Source organism: Punica granatum, chromosome 5, assembly GCF_007655135.1.
Source record: "Punica granatum isolate Tunisia-2019 chromosome 5, ASM765513v2, whole genome shotgun sequence".
Lineage (NCBI taxonomy): Eukaryota > Viridiplantae > Streptophyta > Magnoliopsida > Myrtales > Lythraceae > Punica > Punica granatum.
In genome coordinates, this window is record NC_045131.1 from 6,240,278 (window position 1) to 6,262,097 (window position 21,820).

At 39.2% G+C, this 21,820-nt stretch overlaps 3 protein-coding genes across 4 annotated transcripts; 1 reads left to right on the forward strand and 2 right to left on the reverse strand.

Annotated features, from left to right (window-relative positions):
• Positions 1-315: 315 nt before the first annotated feature.
• LOC116208145 (serine carboxypeptidase-like 1) lies at positions 316-2,796 on the reverse strand. Of its 2 annotated transcripts, XM_031541406.1 has the most exons (6): positions 2,428-2,795; positions 1,954-2,099; positions 1,770-1,846; positions 1,561-1,683; positions 1,368-1,470; positions 316-946 (listed from the first exon to the last, which is right to left on the reverse strand). In XM_031541406.1, the coding sequence occupies exons 1-6, from the start codon at positions 2,604-2,606 to the stop codon at positions 864-866; spliced, it is 711 nt and encodes a 236-aa protein (XP_031397266.1). In that variant the 5' UTR covers positions 2,607-2,795; the 3' UTR covers positions 316-863. The 2 variants fall into 2 exon arrangements, with proteins under 2 accessions (XP_031397266.1, XP_031397267.1); XM_031541407.1 differs by lacking the exon at positions 1,368-1,470 and having other exon boundaries at positions 2,428-2,796.
• Positions 2,797-5,850: 3,054 nt separating this feature from the next.
• On the reverse strand, positions 5,851-6,645 carry LOC116207153. Its single transcript, XM_031540024.1, has one exon. The coding sequence runs from the start codon at positions 6,539-6,541 to the stop codon at positions 6,065-6,067; it is 477 nt and encodes a 158-aa protein (XP_031395884.1). The 5' UTR covers positions 6,542-6,645; the 3' UTR covers positions 5,851-6,064.
• Positions 6,646-18,547: 11,902 nt separating this feature from the next.
• LOC116208382 (U-box domain-containing protein 30-like) lies at positions 18,548-21,233 on the forward strand. Its single transcript, XM_031541782.1, has one exon. It carries the CDS (start codon positions 19,249-19,251, stop codon positions 20,611-20,613), a length of 1,365 nt encoding a protein of 454 aa, XP_031397642.1. The 5' UTR covers positions 18,548-19,248; the 3' UTR covers positions 20,614-21,233.
• Positions 21,234-21,820: the final 587 nt, after the last annotated feature.

Genomic DNA, 21,820 nt, shown 5'->3' on the forward strand with positions numbered 1-21,820 from the left:
CTTTACCATTTCGCACCCATAGTGTGTTTGACGTCATTAATCTTTGTTAGATGAGCTCTGTGAAATTCAACAATGTCCCTTGTTGGAGAATATTTGAGGGTCAGCTCCGATGCATATATGATCACAGATGATGGTGCTGGACAAGAATTCTTTATGGATATGTCATAAGAGAGATCAATGCGGATCAAATGTTTGATGATAAACTTTCACCTTTTGTGTATCGTTTTTTCATTCTGGGCAATCGAGTTGAGTTCCTGTTTAAGTGAAATCCTGGCGCTGAAGTTGACATTAGACCAACCAGGGCATTGTCTGAGCTCATCGAACTAGCCAAATCTTATTTCTCGGCAGCAACAATTGGCAGTGTAGAATGTTGTTTCTGGATTAAGGAATATCCAAGATTCACAACCAAAAGGAGGGGAGAATATTACAAATGATTCCAAGACTAACTTCTGATCTCCGATGCTCCAAAACAACATAGCTAGAGACTGAAGACCAAAAGCAAACTTACTCGATGCAGGATGTTCATCGTTCCTCATTGCTGGAGCAGAAACAAATGTTTCTACTGTATAATTCCATATACTAGCATAATTTAGCAAATCCGTTTTTTAGACACTTGAATACCTTGATACCCGACAAGATAATACTTATCCTGCTTCAACAGAATCATGTCACCCGATCAACACCATAACCAATCCAGCTTTCTGCAAAAACTATACCATGCACCAGCGCTTTGGACATAGGCCTAGCAGATGCACCAGGGTTGTGGCGCAGCCTTGTGTCCCGACTGCCAACCATTGATCGCACCCGTGAATCACGTAACCGTGAGTTACCCGTCAATTTGTGCAAGTTCACTCATCTTCTGTCTAGATTTTACTGTCTTTGGCCAGTTTCTTGACCATCCTTCGGTGCTTTACTCTCCTCTGTTTGGTAGAAGCAGCTGCATCACCTGCAAAGCTAAAAGAGAAGATTAAATAGAGAAAACAGCAAAGTTGCAAGACATCTCATTTTCAGGTGTCCAGTGCCATGAAATAGCTCTTCATGAGCGTGGGACTCGTTTGCTCATCAAGTTCAAAGCGATCACAATAGTGCAATTGACCCGATGCACTTAAGATGTAACCAAATGGCCAATTTTCAGTTGCATATCATTATCCAATAGATTAATAGTAAATCCAACGCAGATCCCCAGGATCTACCCTATACTTTTTCAAGTCAATATATTCATTCCTAGAAATCGCAGCAAAAGGTTATTTATTGCCGGACCATCCTCAGCATGTTCACACGCTGCATCATAATAGTTCAATCAAGATGATCGTAGTAACCAAAAATCAGGTTTTTGCCGAAAGTATTCTGTGATAAACAACTATTACCATCTAATATTTCTTGGGCAATCAATGGAACAATCATTCCCGAGTAGGAGTCTCCAGCGATATAGACTGGATTGTCAATGAAACCCAGGTGATTGAGCAACCACTGCATGATGAATACTTCAATTCTCTATAAGCCAGTTTCGAGCTAATTTCAGTATCTATTAGTACTCAACCATTTATCAATCCACTGGACCTTTCTTAGAAACGTGTAGCATTGATGTGCATGGAGTCTGTCTCCAGTCCAAGAACTCTCCCAGGTCTTTGAGTACGAGAATCCAGTGCCAACCGGTGCATCAATAAAGATCACGCTTGAGACCTTGAGGAAGCACGGCTCGTGTTCATTAGACCAAAAGCCAAATGACAAAACAAAGAACAGAGCAACTGACTAGTATAAGATTGAACCTTAGTCCAAGAAAAAGGATTAATCGTGAGACTCGGCAATGTCCCATTGTACTTGATTTTATTGAATCGTAAAGGGCCTATGCATGAAGTAGAGCATATATCAGGATAAGGTTGGTGCCCCTTGCAATTTGCACTTCTTCATATGGTTTGAATCTGAATGCGAGAGGATGAATATTATTGTAACCTATCTCATAGACTAGCCCAGATATGCCGGAGCAGCCTGGGCCCCCAGTGAGCCAGAGCACGAGCGGGTCTTCCAACGGATTCCTCTCTGATTCGACAAAGTAGTAAAAGAGCTGCACTTCATCCTTCTCATCCACACCTACGTATCTGCAATTGATATTAAATTCCCAACAACTCTGGCATTGATCAGTACTTCTCACTTCTCAGTCTGGCATCGTGCTAAGTAACTAGATAATGAACCGCGCCGCCACTTAACAATGATTATGTTTCCGGAACTTTTGATATCCGGAAAATTCGGTACACAAACACAATTATGCATGCCTATAAACGCAAGACATGGATAATTATCAGATTAAGACCTGAACTGAACCGAGGCATCGTGTTCTTCTTGTTCTACTGTACTTGCATTCAATGTTTGTATTGTTTCTATGATGAACTGAACCACGGAGGCGGGGCACAGAGGTTATGGACTGACCCGGTTTCAAGCTTGAAGGGGAGTGGTCCAAAACCGGGCAGGGACTCGACATAGGAGGCCGAACTGCATGCAGAACACGTCGAAGAGAGCAGGAGACCGCAGATCACCACAGGCACCCATTTGAAGAAGATGAAGAAAGTTGAAGAACAATGATGAAGAAGAATAACCCGAGACGCCATATCTGTGCATGTAAGAACTCAAAATTCTGAACTGTGATCTGAATGAAAACAATAGGAGCAGGGACGAACCCAGAATTTGGACTGTGGGTCAAAAGTGAGATATTTTCTCGAGTTAAGTGGTCAAATACAAGGAATTTTATCGAAACTAGAAGAACCATATGTAAATTTTCTGAGGACGTACGTCAAAATTTTATGGGGTGACTGTGCGGTTGGTCCATCCCCGAATAGGATAGATTTGCATGTTCGTGTACAGAATTAGCTTTGATATGTGTCCCATGCATGGACTAGCCATCTATCTCGGGTGCATGTCAGTATATACTGCCAGTGCAGCTGCATGTTAATTGGAACGTGTGATGCCCTGGACTTATATATGCGATCCATATCTGGTGAAAAGCTTAGTCCAATTGTAGGGATTTGAATCATGCACGATTTGACATCGAAATATAAAAATTTCTCTGAACCAGTACCGATGTATTTCATCATATGAGATCTCTAACTTATCTTTTTCATGCTTGATAATGATACAACCTGCAATGGACAGTTCCTTCCATCAATAGAAAGTTACCGCATAGGATGTTATCGAATCTCTTTTGCGATCTTACTGGTTTCGGTACATTGTATGGTAGGCCTTCTACGATTCGTGAAAGCAAACGGTTCTTCTTTTCCATCAGCATATCATAGAAATGCATTCCCCTTTAAGGCAGCTTTTCCCTCCCTCACTTGTGTTCATTAATCTTCGTTTATTCTTCTACCTTATATTGAATTTCGTACTTTATATGTGATGCTCTGCCATTTAGGAAAGGGACCTAAAATAATAATGACGTGTTCAATTCATCAGTTTTTACTTTGTGTTTTTTTAAATAAAAAGGCATTTAGATTTCGTTTGTCCAATTTTCACGACCCATATGTACATTCTGCAGTCCCACAAAATATATATATATATATATATATATATATATATAATCTCTAACAAGATAGCACTAATACATAACCAATCAATATATATGTTGGACCATATTATTGAATAAAATCCATTAAGTATTGCTCATTCGTGTGAGCTGCGTCACTCTGGTCTAATTGCATAGAGCATAACGGATCGTGGTAAGAAGCAAGCTGCAGTTTACAATAATGCCATCTCGTTTATACGTTTAGTACTGATCGTCCCGCATGGAACCCATTAGAATGAACATCTATTCACCTGTTTCGACAAAGTTCCGGTCTGTCGTCTGTGATGGTCAGCACAATTTAAAAGCATTGACAAAAGTCGGGCTTTATGTATTGATCACCTGCAGCTGATCATTAAAGAAGATCAAAACATCAAACTCCCAAGATTCCACTTGACCTGAACAATGAGAAACTCAAGAAACAGAAAGCAAAGCATAATCCTTGATTTCATTGTGAAGTAATAAACAAACATCGGTAGTTCGGATTCTATGATTACCTTAATTTTTCTAACACTGACAAACTGCAACTGAAGCCTCACTGCAGCTCTAAGTTTAAGGTCTACAAATTAAATTACATTCATGACTTTCTGTGCCAAATACAATGGATGTTATAAGCTCCTCCAAGACAAGTCAACCGATCATAAAACAGAAGCGACAGTTGAGATAGGACTTGTAAGTTGTAAATCAGCGATGGTCAGTACTTCTCAGTCTCGGATCATGCTAAAGTAACTAAATAATGAACCGCGCCGCCACTTAACAATGTCAATGTTTTCGTAACTATCGATATCCGGAAAATTCGGTACACAAACACAATTATACATGCATGTATACCCGAGGCATGGATAATTATAGGATTAAGACCTGAACTGAACCAACGCATCGTGTTAAATGTACTTGCATTCAATGCTTATATTGTTTCTACAATGAAATGAACCATGGAGGCGAGACACAGAGGTTACGGACTGACCCGGTTTCAAGCTTGAAGGGGAGGGGCCCAAAACCGGGCAGGGACTCGACATAGGAAGCAGAGCTGCGTGCAGGACATGGCACGGAGAGCAGGATAACACAGATCACCACAGGCACCCGTTTGAAGAAGATGAAGAAAGTTGATGAAGAAAAATAACCCAAGACGCCATATGTGTGCATGTAAGAACTCAAAATTCTGAGCTGTGATCCGAATGAAAACAATAGGAGCAGGGCTGAACCCAAAATTTGGACTGTGGGCTAAAAGTGGGATATTTTCTCTGTTTCTCGAGTTAAGAGGTCGAATACAGGGAATTTCATCAAAAATTGAAGAACAATATGTAAATTTTCTTAAGATGTCAAAATTTTAGGGGAGACTGCGCCCTTGGTCCATCCGATAGATTTTCGTATTCGAGTGCAGAATTAGCTTTGATGTGTGTCCCATGCATGGACTAGCCATCTATCTCGGGTGCATCTCAACATGTACTGCCCGTGCAGCTCCATGTTAATTGGAGCATATAATCCCCTGGACCGCGCGATCCACTATCTGCCATCTGGTCAAGAGGTTATTAGTCCATTTGTAGGGATTCCAATCGTGCACGATTTGACATCGACGCTAGATATAATCGGTGGCAATTAGCTGAATTCACAGTCCCTTTATCAACTGTAATAATTATTTCTCTGAGCGAGCACCGACGTACGAATTTCATTGGATGAAAGTTCTAACTTAGTCTTTGTGCTTGATAACGATACACTTGAGAGAGAGATAGTTCCTTCCATCAATAGTAAGTTACTCAATACGATGTTATCGAATCTTTTTTGCGATCTAACCGGTTTCGATCAGTAGACTGTATGTTAGGCCTCCTATGATTAGTGAAAGCAAAAGATTCTTCTTTCCCATCAGCATATCATAAAAATGCATTCCCCTTTAAGGCAGCTTTTCTTTTTCATTACCAAATCATATGTTCCTCCTAAAGGAGAAGATATAGTAAACAATTAGACTTTAATCATTTTAATGGAACAGCACTCGCCATTAAGCTATAGCTATGATATCTCCCCCTTCACTTGTGTTCATTAAGCTTCTTTTATTCTTCTGCCTTTCGTAGAATTTCATAATTAATGTGCGGTGCTCTGCCATTTAGGAAAGAGACCCAAAATCATAATGACTTGTTCAATTCATCCCCTTTTTTTAATAAAAAGGTATTCAGATTTGGTTCGGCTGTTTTCATGATCCATGTGGACATTTTATAGTCCCACAAAAAAATATATTATAATCTCTCGGATGGGGACTTGAATAGGGAAAAATGATAGATTCAATTCAATTCTTACAATAAACAATAATTTTTGAAGATAAACTCAAAGGGATTTTTTTATTTTATTTTTATGGGTAACTCAAAGTGATCACTTGCAAACAAAGACAACTAACAACACAGAGCTTAAACAACATTAATTGGATTTAAACATAATGACGAAGAAGAAGGATTGAAGGAGAAGAAGAAGACGATCAACTACCCATCTTTAGTTAATTGTATATTAAGTTTCATTTCTTGATCAAAGCAGCCTGGATGATCTAAACTTAACTGCACAACTTCGGCTTCGGGGATACAATGAATCGGTCTTCACCTTTATGTCTTCTCCGAACTCGAACGCCTTCTCTTCATCGATCCTCCCTATCCCTGTGCTAAAGCTCCGGGGCATTAGGTTTGGCGACTGCCCACGAGGCCTCAGGAACTCATTGGGAGGATCCAATGTCTCGTACTTCTTGATGCTGCTGAGGCTCTTGGCGGAGGCTGCTCTCATGAGCTCTCGGAAATCCTCATCATGGGAGGAAGGGTACGAACGGGAGGAGCTGATGCTGAAGCTCTTGGGCAGAGTGGCGATTACCTGCCCAGTCGGGCATCCCATGGACATGTGGCCCGAGCAGTCGGTGAGGCTCTGGATGTAGAAGTCCCTAGCCCGGGTCAGGAATCGCAGCGGCGCCCCTATGAATCGTCTTATGAGTTTGCCCTTCTTATTCTTACTCGCCATGATGATCCCCGGCTACAAACGAACCGGGAGAGATTTATGGATGAGGAATCAGGAAGACATGTTACTATATATGTAATGAGGAGATGATGAGAAGATTGTCATCTTTGGTATGTAATTTTTTTTTTCGGTTACAATAGGAGGCTCATGGCTTAGTATAAGAAAATGAAAAGGAAATTTAAATAAAGGGGTACGGGTAGTACCACTAATGAAAATCGAATCTAGAACCTCTAGGTTATCAGGTGAGGATATTAGTCACTGCACTATATCTCATTTCTCTTTGGTATGTAATTTAAAGGGGAGGCTTTTGTTTATGTTGTTGCCATATTATACATTTCGTAATTGAGCAATGGGGGCCAGCATGAATTCACGCAAGGCAATAGGAGAAAATTTTAAATGATCCTACTTCATAATGATGTGGCGAGAAAGAATTAATAAAATTGTTTCAATTAACAAGACCTATCACAATTAATCGAGTGATTAACATTATTATTTAGTTTATTGCAATTTAATTGATTATTTCTCATGCCACGTAGTGAGGTAGGATCACCGAATAATCTCTCAGGGGATAGGGGATCTGCGATAGTCGACCATTTGATTAACATTTTGACAATCATTAACTGTATGTGATTAACCATGATTAGTGAATCGATCAATCACATATGAAAAATATGATGTTTTGTTTGCATTTCCTTAGTTTGGTAATAATCAGTATGATTCTATTTATTAAACAAATATGGACCGGCAACTGCTCAACTGATTGCTTGATTCACGCGTGAATTTTGTCAGGAAATAGTAGGCAGAGATATAGAGTTTTTCATATCCGAACATATATAGAGGACGACGATGGATAAACCAACATAAAATAGTTCAGATGATTTGACACTTCTTATTCTTAAATAAGATATTGGAATCAAGTCGTATAAATAAAAAATTTACAATTAAGAGAATTTTATTCCTAAATAAATCAAACTTGTTGGACTCATTAATTTTTTAATACTTGCAAATAAAATTATTAAAAGAAGGAAAAAGAGGGAGAGAGAGAGAGGACAAAGCAGAGAAGATCCGCTTTGAAGTATAAAGAGAGGATGCACAATTAATTGATTTTCAGATGGTTTATTATAAGCAATTATAATATCAAAGCAAACCCGTTACGACTGAGAACTTTCTAATTGAGCGAGACTTCAATATGAGAACAATGTTGGATACGTTAGGTTGTTCATTGGAGTTCCAGCGTGACCTGCTGATTTGCGATTGTGACAAAGGTCGTCGCTTGCCCCGCGTCGATAGGATGATTGGCTTCTAATGACAATAGAATGGTATGTAGTCGAGGTTAATCCTGATGTTTGTATATATGTGTGTGTATGTGTGTATATATATATATATATATATTACGAAAGTAGGGAGAGAATTATTACCTTTTCTGTGTTATTGATTTGTCCTCTGCCCAATTGTCGACCAAAATCTTTTCTGTCTTGTCCCGTTGGGTCCTCTCGCCGTCCGAGAAGGCAGGAGCTCCTTGATAAATAATAAGTACAATAATTAACTAATTTTCAATAGCTTTTTTTGTCGTAAAAATTGCAATTCCTTTTTATGTTAAGGGGCGAAAAAGGGAGAAATTGAAACTGCCCATGGAATATTCAGCCGAGGGAAATGAAAGGGTTAAGTCACATGTGGAATAGTTTCACGAACTAACATGCAATGAGCACGTCGAAGATAATTTTGAAAGATATATAATTACAAAAAATAACAAAGAAATTTTTTTTTCCCTTAATTAGTACCTTGCATTAGAATTTAGACATGTATACATGAGAAAAGTGATATCAAACAATGGTGATGAACTTCCTCGATAATCGGATGTTGCATGATGAAAAAATGAAGTTGGTGTTGCGGTTGGCTTAAGTTTCGTCGGTTGATCACTTATCGTGTTTAACGTCCACGTAGTAACGAGGAAAGCATAATAATCGTCCATATATATGTTCTTTCATGTTTTGATTTTTTTTTTGTGTGCCTAAACTATTGCGAATTTCTTGGCATGAAGCGAGGGACCTGAAAATGACATATATAATGGGAAGACAAATCAGAAATCTTCAATAGTTCACGCGGCAAAATCTAATATATTAGTTTAAAATCATAATAATTAGATAAATGACAGTGAAGGATATAATAAAATTATCGTGATTACACAAGCTAAGAAGACATTGACGTTGAAATTGTCTTGTCCGCTCGATTTAGAACCATGCGTGAATTAATATATGAAATAGATGAGCTTAATCAGCTTGGCCGTATAAATAGCCAAACAAAACCAGATATGTTGTTTGTCCTTGATTAACTCACGAGCATGGTCATCATTCATAATACCCTGGGGAGGGGGACCTCGGCGTCGTAAGTTGAAATTCCGTCATACCAAATCAAATTGGGCTGACCCGTGACTTTAATCTACTTGATTTGGTACGGGCTTAGCTTCTGATATCGGTAATAGAGAACAATCAATCACTTCAGAACTTAATCAGTTTTTACGCATGTATTAATTACCCTTTGTTTTTTTTCTATCTATGAGAAAAAAGATTCTCCAGGTGATACTTACCACATATGGATGGTCCACGAGCATAGACAATTATCGCTTAATCGATGCATGAACAAGAAAAGATTGAATAATTCTACATGCATACATACAAGTCTTCTCGCATATGCTTTGTGCATGCGAGATTGCTTTAAGATTATTGTAAAAAATATTAATATTCAAAGTTGATAATTTTGTTTTCATAAAATTTAGAAGTTAAATCTGATATACTTTATTTTTATTTTATTTTTATAAATTTGACCACGCTTTTAGGTAAACTAATTATTATTGTTGTTGATAATAAGGTTTAGTATGAGGAATTCATGTGACTATGTGAGGGTTATAATAAGATTAAAAAAAAAGTATAAGGAATCCATGTGACGATTATAAGATGAAAGGTTTACTTAAACAATAACAGTCTATAAGATATAGCATTTGGGAACAAGTCTTGAATATGCACGAGAGGCTTGTCTTTTCTTCTCCTTTTGGTTGCCATCAAAGCGGCTCGGTAAAGAAGATGATGGCTGTGTTTTACACATTAATTTTGACACTGAATCACCATCAAATTTCCATGCTTAATAGAAAAATCTTAATTAGTCAACGATTCAGTATGCATGGAGAAAATGAAAGAAGCTAACGTGCAGCTCTAAATCAAATGGAGAAATAATATAATTGGATTTTTTTAGAGTAATATCGTTTACCAACATTTCAACACGTGCAGTCCTGGAACGAAAATATAATCGGGGAAAGATTAAGTTGGGTCGTTAATTTATTGCTCATATCAAATTATATAAAGAGTACGTACTTGAAGATCGGGTGGTCGTGCGACATATCATATATGATTGGTATCGGCCCTTGCAACTGAGGAAGCTAAGGTACAATCAGAATTTTTATTAATTAAGTTATTATATTGAGATGAATAATTTTGATTATTTTTTCGGTGAACAATGTTGATTTCTTTTTAAAGTCAAACAAAACAAGTCCCAACAGGTTCTAACGTACTTCCAAATTATTTAAAATTCATAAAATATTCAAAGTTCGTTCCTTGTTTCCATGCTCACAATCTATTACATGTTATATCATGTAATAGTTCAACCAAATATATATATATATATATATATATATGTATGTATGCATGTATGTATGTATGTATGTATATTGTATCATGTAATTGTCTAGTCTTGTAATAACCGAGAAAACGCTATTGAAGAGTACAATAGTTTTGATGGGGCCATTGGGCCGAGCAAGGCCACAGAACTTGAACTGCCTATCGATCCCATGGACACGGTCCAGCCTCAGGCAAGTAAATTGAGTCCAAATTTAGCATTAAAAGCCCCTCTTCTTTTCTTTTTTCTCTTTTAAAAAGGAAAATGTAGGTATTGATCCTCTTGATTTCAATTATATCCTATGTTAAATGCCCCAGTCAGGGAAACCTATGATAAGTTGAAGTCTGATAAGAAACATTTTTCGCCTAAAGTCTAAAGCATACATATAATGAGTCGTTAAGATAGCAAATCATTTGTTTAAATGTTAATAGACGAGCGATTATTCTTAATTCATGTGGTTATTACTCGTAATTTATTTCTTGTGAACGCTTTATAGTGTAAATTGTTTTTGGACGATGAAAGAAATGGCTAATCTAATGAAAGGGGAGAATTGAAATGTCAGTCAAGCCTTAAAGTTCACATTATTCAGACTTATTTGACTGAAAAGAAATTAAATAAAAGCCAAAAAAGTGGGTGAGATTTGCTATGGAACACACACACACACACACATACACATATGTATATACATGTATTAGATAATACATGAATGAAATACCAAAACCAGCAACTCCAACCCATAAAATAATGCATTGCCCAACCCATTAGTACAGTCTGGAAGACCAACATGTGAGATCATTCAAACCCAACCCAAAATCACAACAAAATTCGCTTTCTCATTTTCTTCTTTTTTCTATTCTCTTTGTTATTTTTTTTTAGATATAATTCAGCTGGCAAAAAGCAATAAGATGGTCCAGTTTTCATATTCTCACATCCACCACCCAAAATTGTGAAGAATTATCGTAGGTAATGCCAGTATATCTCTACGATATCATATACGTTACACGATCTGAAAGTTGAAATTAAAATTACGCTCGAAGACATATATAATTATATGATAGCCGGAAGATAGTTAAGATTCATGATTATGCCCTTCTAGTAAATGAAAAACGAAAGACTCGCTTATTACAGCTCAATTAACTTGGTGATCCAGTGCACTGTTTGCCGGCCCATCCCGAATTCATAAGGAAGAATAAAATAGTGATATTACCTTAATATTTTTAGATAAATTCGAACCGCGTTCGATGAAATTTGCCACCCCGATTTGGGGGCACATCAACTGCTTATTCACGCTCTAGTCTTCTGTAGCGGTCCACCTTCAACAAACATTATTTATTTATTCAAAACTAATAAAAATTATGCAAACAATGATATATAAGGATATTCTAACATGATATACATGGATTTCAATGACATATTTGGTAATTTCAATTCAAGTATATAGTACTTCAGTTCAAGTGTATAATACTTCTACTTTTTGTGTTGAAGAGTACAAGGTACTAATTAATATTTGAACTGAAATATTGAACACTTAAACTAGAAGTATTACACGTGGTATCGTGACTTAATGTCACCATGCAAACTATGGGACTGTAATGTATTTTTTCTCATACTATAATGAGATCTTTCAAGTACTATTAGACGTAAATTCTACTTTCATCTTGACGATCCGATCTTACTATCGAACTATTAATTCCCGTATTTATTCTATCCTTTTGGGCTTGATTTGATAAATTAATAACAATTTATGAAGAAGTTTAAATTTACTTTTTTTTCGGTAGGCATTATTGGTATCTAAAAAAGTAAAATAGATCCCGATTAATTCAGATTCGAGGTAAGATCACGCACAAAGGAATTAAACTCTCAAAATCATAAATTTTCTCCATAGACAAGGTCAAACTCAAGATCTTAATTGGAAAGAATAAACCAATCGAGATTCCAAAATAGCATTTGTAGTTATGATGGTCAAGGCAAGCAAAAGAAGTATGATGAATACATAATAATAAAATGATAAAAGAGCTTTTCTCATATTTATTTATTTATTTGTTTGCTGGAATATTCTAAAGGAAATGAATGAAAAACCAAAAAATGAATAATTAGATGAAGGATTGAACAAGCAGTCGACAGAGCAGAGTGAGGGTCACGGTTCCCTGTGCACGTGGCGGTGGGCTATTGGGTGGGAGGCAAAACAAAAGAGCGAAAAAGAAAAGGCGGTCAAAGCAAAGACCGGATAAGCCCCCACCACCCGAGGCGTACAGTCAAAGCAAAAAAAAAAAGAACAAAGATAGAGAGAGAAAGTCCCGACCCTCTCTGTCACGGTCAAATCTGCTTAGCTGGCACTTTTGCTTCAATGAATTAAAAAGGAGGGGCTCCCCGGTCTGTGGGGCCCACCGTCGGGGTAAAAACAATTTAATTAATTTTGTTTTTTATATTCTCTTTCGATCGGAAGATTTCGATTAGTTTATAATAATATTTCTCTGTTTTCTTTCTACAGTAAACTAACAATTAGGTCCACAAGTTATCGATTTTACATCAATCATCTGGTCCCTGAGTTATTTTTCCATCACGATGGTCCTTGAGTTATCGATTTTACATTAGTTAGGTTTTTTTTACATCAATTAGGTCCTTTTTTGTACATCAAATGTACCCTTTGACACATCAGTTATATCTTTTGCGACATCAGGTAAGTCCTTTGATACATCATGTAGGTCTTTCGTTACATCAGTTAAGACTCCGTAGTTCATTACACATCAGATCGATCATTTTACTATATCACTTAAGTCCTATGTTACATCACTTGTTCCTGTCGTTAAGTAGAGAGACCGACAGTGTTACATGCTACATCAATTAGGTCCCTACGTCCATTTTATGTGTATTTTGGCCTTTTTTTTTGTAATTTTTTCCTTCATTCTTTTCTTCTTGTTTTCCCGCTATTTTTCTCTATACGAGTTGAAGTATTTGTACGTCACTTAGGTCCTTTTAATGTGTTTTCTACTAGGTTGTAGCAATTGTTGTAATAATTTGTACATCAGATTGGTCATGTTACCGAAACAAGTCCAAAATGGCAAAAAAAAGAAGAAGGATAACCATGAGCAATTTCACAATAATTTACATAAGAGTTTACAGGTTAATAAGCCAAAGTAGCTTTACATATGAACATGAATTAGAGCTTTGGTAAAGTAACATGTATACAACCAAAAGAGCAACATAAAATTATCCAAAAGACAAGGCAATGCTCTTCCTATATTACTAACAAAAACCTATCCAAAAGACAATATTGCTCCTTAAATCTTCCTGCCAACCAAAAACTAACCCAAAGACAAGGCAAATATATTAGTCGACAAAAATACTATATTGCTCCCCAAATCTTTCTGATATTCATTATCGAGGTGAAGCCCTTGGGCTAAGAAATGGAGCAAATCTTAAAGCAGTTACGTTACTTGTAGCTTGCATGGTCTTCGATGTCAGAGGGGTAACATGAGGTGACCTGATTGAGGGTGGCATGAGTGGTTGTGGCCTGAATGGAGTTAGCCTGGAAGCAATTGCCACTCCAGGGAAATGCTGTTGTATTGAGCTCCCTACAATAGAAAACAATGCTATTAGCACATATATACTACACTCTCTTGATAATAAAATGTAAAAATATTTACCTGAGATGGCTGTGATGACTGTGATGGTTGGGGTGAGGCTGAGTCATGTAGTATCTTCCAAGCCGTTTGGTTTCAAAGTTAGTTTTTGAATTTGTAACTGAAATTTTGATTCAGGAACGGAACAAAAAAAATATGGCCGTTGTGGATTCCACCTCCCCCCTCTCCCCCCCAACCCAACCCGTGACTTTCATTTTTCGTTTGACTGGTAGCCAAACTAAAGCCAACCCCTACCCTCCTAATCTTCTTCTTCACTTGCAACAGATCTCCTTTAAGCTGAAGCCGACCCCCCTTCTTCTTTCTCTGCTCGACATCGTTCAAGCTTTTCTTCGCTAATCTGTTGGTTCTTCCCCACATTCCCAATCGTTTGCGAACGCGTGAAGCCAACCCCTACCCCTGCAGCATTCGGTCGCTAGTTCCAGCAGTGGACAAACGACGAATTTTGTCGGGCCCCTACTAGTAGATACTCTTCTTAAGAGGCGTCTTCTTCACTTGTCACTTCCATATTGAAGTGAAAGGTAATTCTTGGACCAATTTCTTGTTTTTTTGTCAAATTGCATCGTTATGGCGGGTTGGGGAAAGAACTTATGCTTGCATTTACTGTTGGTTGAAGAACGCCCTTGTTTTGCTCGATTTCTGTTTGATTGTTGTTTGTATAGCAGTTGTTTGGTGGATTTTTTTTGCTGCTGGTGAATTTCTTGCTTCCAGCTGTTTCGGTCCCGAAAATACTAATTTGTTCATCATTTTTTCTGTATTATTTACATCCGTTGTTTGCACTGGTCATGTTCCCCTGCTCACAGGCAGTAGCTGTTCGATGAAATGTTTATGAAGCTTATTGATGAAATGGCCGAATAATTTATACATTGTGTTTTGGATAATTTGTATGTTGTCGCAGCAGATAGATTGTTTGAACTGACGTTGTTGCATTGCCTGAATATTCATATCCCGGTTTTTTGTTCCATTTTTCACCAATGCACACATACATTGTTGTTTCTCAAATATTGTTGTACGTGGCTTTGTAATTTGTTGCTATAGCAGTTGCAAAGAGATGGCCCTAAAGGTGAAGGCATACTTGAGTAGACTGACGCACTGGAGAGTGCTTTCATTAACATCTTGCTTGACAAGTTCACAAGGATGCATACAACATCTTGGAAAGCCAAGGACTGGGAACAGATAAATAAGGAGTTGGAAAAGCAATTTCCAGGCACCATTGTCGGCAGCCCGAAGTTGCAACATAAATTTCAAAGGATGAAAACCCTATACATGTAGTTCAGCGAGCTGATTGCGCATATTGGGGTCAGTTAGAATGCGAGGACCAACACCGTAAATGTGAGTGTTGATGTGTGGGACAAGTTTATCAGGGTATAGTAACGATAACCTTTAGTTGTTACTCATTTCTATTTGTATGTTTTCACACAAAGTACTTCTTACTGCGCAAATATTATGTTTTTTTAACATGCAGAAGCACAATCACTTCAAGACCTTCCGGGCCAAAGGCTTCAAGCACTACAATTCATCAAAGAGTTGTTCAAATCTAAGACAGCAACAAGTGCGTTATGTATTTCATCCACCGACCCACCGAAGAGCCCAGGAACTTATGCACGCATGGAAGAGGAGTTCATAGCAGCAACGACAAGCCGTGGGAAAGAACCAATCAAAATTGAGGAGGGCTCCAGCGATAGTGATGACCCGGTTCGTGAGGTTGTAGAGCCAGTCGTTACAACGTCTCGTCGTCGTGTGTCGAAAAGGAGTTCCAACACCGGCTCGCGATTGCAGGAGTGCCTCGACATGTTGAAGTGCAGTTTGAAGAGGAGAGAGAAGGAGAAAAACTGTACCCCTCCGGATTCGAAGATAAGCAAATCCGTTATGAACCCTGAGAAACTAACGAAGAACAACATTGAGGAGGCGATGGCTGTGCTTAATGACATGTGTGGATCCCTTTCCATAGAAGAGTATATCACCACCAGTCATCGACTTTCAAACGAGGAGCACACGTGCCGTATGTTCATGTGCTTTGTCGATGATGCAAGGCTGCCATGGGCGCGTAGCCTTCTTGGCCCTTGAACAGGCACGGTGCATCGTCTACTGTGTTTGTATTATCTTTATATTGTTGATCTGTTATGACATTTACTAAACACTTGTTTTATATTTGTTGAATGTGCAATTGCTTTGCTTGGATTGTTTGCATTTGTTTTATGTGATTGTTGTGATTTGTGTATATTTTTATTGAATTGCTATTACATTTGTTTTACATTTGAAATCTTCTTCCTTTCACCATATCATTTCAATTTTTGATAATATGTCATGTTGTTTGTCGATACAGTCTGTTAAGCTAAAGGGAACACACGATGCCTAGGCACGGAAATTCACAAGGAAATGATAATCAATCAAGTGACAAAAGAAGATTACAACACATAACTTTATTTGATTTATTTGGCGCTGGAGATTGCAGCGGTCGAAGAAGTCCCACGCAACATTCCTTGTAGAACCTCATGTCTACAAGACAAACATTACATAGCGGAAGTTCTTGGCAATGACACAAGATGTTACGAGAATTTCAAGATGAACCCTCATGTATTTCGAAAATATAAAACAGTTGAGAGGGAAAAGTTGAAATGGGAGGGAAATAACAAAGATTTAGTGTAAAAATAAGAGAAAGAGAGAGAAAAAAGAAAGGGAAAGGGGTATTTGGCTTTGTTACATCAATTAGGTCTCTAACGCCATTAAGACGGAAAATCGCGGGGACCCAATTGATGTCAATAGGGACTGAGATGATTTTATAAAATACCAGATTGATGCAACAAAGGATAAGATTGATGTAACTCGATAATTCAAAGACCTAACTAGTGAACACATGGACCTAACTAATATGACCAGAGATCTAATTGATGTGACCGAAGACCTACTTGATATAAAATCGATAACTCAGGGACCTAATTATTAGTTTACTCTTCTTTTTATTAGTTGGCGTTGGAATTTGAAGTGTGGAAGCAATAAAATTATTATTATTTAGATTATTGGTGTTATTTGATGGTATTATTATGAGAATAATGAACCTTGAATTTCTTCCTTCCTCATTTTACTTTGCGTACTTTGACACGTCGAGTCCCAATTTCATCCCCACATTTCAGAGTCCTCCCCAAACTACTACGGCAATGAATTAGTCAAGTAAGTCAATAAAGTTAACAATGGCTAAGCATATCAGTTTTATGAATGAAGGTTTGTTATGAAAGTTTTGTGCGAGTATCAGTCGATTAAAATATTTTGCCATTAGTATTCACGCTATGCAGTTGAACTTCTCTACCATTTTTTCCATGATGACCAATTGGTAGATCTCCATAGATGACGAGGGGCTTATATGCATGATGGAACTTGGTTATCGAGGTAGAAGTGCAACAAACAGAAACTGCAGAGGGCATGCTGAGTTCGGAGCGAATTACGGGGCTCGAAATTCGAATTGAAAGGAACCCGAATAATTAAGAGATATTCTTATTTCGGTAAAGCCGAAGTTGGGGCCCACCTGGGCCATCGATGTTAGTAAAGTAATTAATTAATTATTATGATTATATGCTTTAAATACTCCCTTCCCTAGTTGCCCGTGGGGGTCTGCCAGGGCCTTTAGTAAAATTGGACCGTCCCCCTTTTTCTAGCTTCGTGCGGGTATTTCCCTTTCTCTCTCTCTCTCTCTCTCACTAAACACATTCATTTTTTATTCTTATTTTTATTTTTTTACTTTTTCCACATCTATGACTTTATGAAAAGACGGGCTTGTCCTTCATGTTGAAAAATCTGGCCTTTTCAGTTGTCTATGTGGACGAAATGTTGGTTGCCCGCATCAGATTTTCCTTCCAAACCATTTTTTTTAAAAAAATTGAATTAAAAGCTCGAAAAATTTCAGTCAAAGTCATTTCAAATCTTGAGAGAAAAAAAGGTCCAATTTTCTCTTTATTATTGTCCAATCAATGAAAGGAAAGGCCGAAGAACGACAGGGAAACTGGAGTGCCCCAAAATGGTAATTTCATGCGGGAGTGGGAACCACTCCAAATTGACAGTCCAATGTCCAAAGTGAGCTTCTCCTAATCCTAATAATATAATATATTAACTAACAATAAACTTATAATAATTATTATTATGGAATTAATAAACGTAATTATTTCATTCTTAGTAAACAGTAAACTCCAAACGAGCTGAGATTTTGACTGCACGTGCGGTGCGCGGTCCGATGGATCCCTTTACCGGACATTGCCAGTAGCTCCGGTCACCACCCCAATGTTTTCATTTCAAAAAATCTTAATTAATACGTAAAATGATAGATATTTTATATGGATGCATTCAAAATGTAAGAATTTAAAGTACTAGATGCGACGCAGTCGACAAATTATAAGGACCAACGTTATACACAATAGGAGAGTTCAAAAATCCTGAAAGCACCTCGTGGGATATAATGGTGTCTGAATGCGAATAAGTTTCAATCAATAGACTCAGAACAATTTGTACCGTTCCGTGAAGATTTGTGAAGATTTTGAAATATATCCACAACTCCCGAAACTATTACCGGGGGAGGGGGTGGGGGTGGGGGTGTTTAATAAACTGTGGGGCTTTTATTATTTTCTGTGAAATTATAATATTGAATAGTGATATTGAATTTTTTATTTCTTTTTTGGCAGCAAACAACTGCCCCAAAAGAAGAGCTGAGCAGTGCCGGGGGAGGAGTGAGAAAGAGGGAGGGGGAGAGCCTTTTCTTCACAGAGAGGGGGATGGCTTTTTCTTCTTCTTCTTCTTCTTCTTCTTCTTCCTCCCTTCTCTCTCCTCTCTTCTAAAGGGTATGGCCTTCTACTGAACCTGAAGTTTTTCCCCTCAATTTCTTCACCTTTTCGAGTTCTCACGGTCCGGATCTCCGCTTTCTTCCCCTCAAATTATTGAGCTTTTCCTCTGGGGTTGGGGATCTTCTTTTGGTGCGTGTTGGTCGATGATTTGTGGCAGTCAATCTTTCACACCTGTTTTGGGTCTCTGGGTTCTCCTGATTTGACCCTTTTGAAGCTTCAGCAGGAAGAGTGAAGGAGGAAGATTGGTCGTCTTTTCTCATGATGTTCTTTGGAGTGATGATGGAAATGAGCGTCTTTTGACCGCAGAAAGCTATTATTATTTTGTTAGATAAAGCAGGTTGCTGAAGGAAGAAACTGAGCGTGTGTTGGTGTTCAGCACAGGGTAGAGAGAGAGAGAGAGAGAGAGAGAGAGAGAGGAAGAGGGAGGGAGAGTGTGGCTGTGGATGAGAGAGAGAGAGAATTGGGGCACAGTTCAGCTCTGCAACCCCGACTGTTGATACAAATGCAATGTGCTTAGTTGGGTGTTGAAGATTTTCCGTTTTTGGGTGTTTGATTGTTTAGGGTTTTGAAGATGCCTCTGTATCAGCCTTCCAGGAGGGAAGTGATTGCTGGGGGGTATGAGGACGGGCAGGTTTTAGATCTGGACACCGCGGTCAAAGATGGGGTCCTCGGCAGTTTGACCGGCGGTGCTGTGGGGGTGCCGGGCTGTGGTGGCGGCGGCGGAGGCCCCGAGAAACTGGATCTGAGGAGAATGATCGAGGAGCTCGATCTATCGGAGGTCCCTTCAGTGTTCATCTGCCCGATTTCGCTCGAACCAATGCAGGACCCGGTGACCCTTTGCACCGGTCAGACCTACGAGAAGTCGAACATCCTCAAATGGTTCAGCCTCGGGCACCTGACCTGTCCCACCACGATGCAGGAGCTGTGGGACGAATCAGTTACCCCGAACAGGACCCTGTACCACCTAATCTACACCTGGTTCCATCACAAGTACTTGCTGATGAAGAAGCGTTCTGAGGATGTCCAGGGTCGGGCGGGCGAGCTGATTGAGACCTTGAAGAAGGTGAAGGGCCAGGCAAGGGTTCATGCGCTCAAGGAGCTGAGGCAGCTCGTGGGGACTCATGTGACTGCCAGGACGGCGGTCGTGGACAATGGTGGGGTCACTGTCGTCTCCGGGCTACTTGGCCGTTTCACTTCCCATGCCGTGGGGTCTGAGTCTGTCGCGATCCTTGTTGGCCTAGATCTTGACTCTGAGGCCCGGACGAATCTAATGCAGCCTGCGAAGGTCTCCCTCATTGTGGACATGCTGAATGAGGGGTCGATTGAGACGAAGATCAACTGCACCAAGTTGATTGGAACTCTGATGGAGGAGAAGGATTTTAGGTCGGAGATCCTATCGAGTCACAGTTTGTTGGTTGGGCTAATGAGGCTTGTGAAGGATCGGAGGCACAGTAATGGGATTCTTCCTGGTCTCACCCTCCTTAAAACTATTTGCCTGCACAAGCAAGTCCTCAGCCTGTTCGTGAGCATTGGGGTGGTTCCCCAATTGGTTGATTTGTTGCCCAGCTTAGATCCCGATTGCTTGGAACTAGCCCTTTTCATATTGGATACTCTATCATCTCTGCCCGAAGGTACGTCGGCTTTAAAGGATTGTCCGAACACAATTCCAAACATGGTGAGGCTCCTAATGAGGGTCTCAGAGAGCTGTACTCAATACGCATTATCAATACTGTGGGCCCTCTGCAATCTAGCGCCGGAGGATTGTTCTTTTACTGCGGTAGATGCCGGTTTAGCTGCGAAGCTCCTCCTCGTTATACAGAGTGGGTGTGACCCCACATTGAAGCAGCGGTCTGCGGAGCTCTTAAAGCTTTGCAGCTTAAATTATTCAGACACGATATTCATCTCGAAGTGCAAGCTCACAAGGACGTTCCAGTGAAAGAGAAGGATTGATCAGCTTCCTGTTTGCTACTGTAATTTTACACTGGGACGTGACTCAGTGACTGTGAGAGCTTGCGGTAAGATGGACGCAACTCTGATGAGGACTCTGCTGCCAGGGGTTTGAGGTATAGACTTGCAAGCTCCCCTGTAAGTAACAAAGCATTTAATTATCAGCCAGTTGATTTAACAAACGATGAAGGATCATGACTTCGAAATCCATAATTGTGCCTGGAGCTGGTCCATGTCCCGGTGTCCTGCATTGGAAACGGCCTGATTGATTTTTGAATAAGCCCCTCGAAGAAGAGAAGCGAAATGCTCGACAGTCGTGAAAGGAATTGTTTAAGGGAGGAACTTATCACCAGACTGTATGCGGAGCTTGTGAATTGCAATTGTAATTGTTAAGGGCTGCCCTGCTCCGTTGGCTCCCTTCTGTTTGCAAGTTTCTTCCTTCAAATGTGGGGTCAGAGGCCTCCATTTTTTTTTTCCTGTTCGGAGGGAATTTTGCTTTAAAAATGCAATTGTAGAGAGAAAGAGAGAGAGAGAGAGAGGAGTGCCGATGACATTTGGTTGTCCATTCAATGTTGATAATGCAATGAATCATTTGAATATTTCTTCCTACTGATCTCAAATGTTATATTGTTTACATATTGTTTGGTTTCTAATATTGGGTCCAATGTATGTGGATCGTATGGTTCTGAAACTTGCTATATCTTCAATTTAGTACCTGCCAATTCAAAAGGCAAAATTTTTGTGCAAAGCAAATGAACAATAAACTGATAACAGCCCTCGGGTGCTTGAAGTTCGGATTCCTGAAGATTTTCGTTATTTTTTGAAGACCAGAAGCATTAGTTATACTGGTAGAATGTGCACGCAGACAGATTTGTGTTTCTCTGTTGCTAGTGGCGGTATCTCCTATGAGGGAAGATCTGAGCGGCAACTAATTCATGCTGTGAAGAGGTACTATGCATCAATTTTGGCTGTCATGTAATCTTTCGCCTGACCTTATCTTCCTTTTTGCTTCTCTGTGATTGGGTTTATCAACTCGTGCCCATTTATCGTGTGATTGATATTTATAGAACAAAGCTCATTTCAATGCATATGGCGAAACCTTTGAATGTGGTCAGCAGGCAGCGGGCGTGCTCTAAGTCTGTTGCATTTTATCTACGGTGAGGTTCTTCCACTTGTGTCCTTAGTTCGTTTTTAGA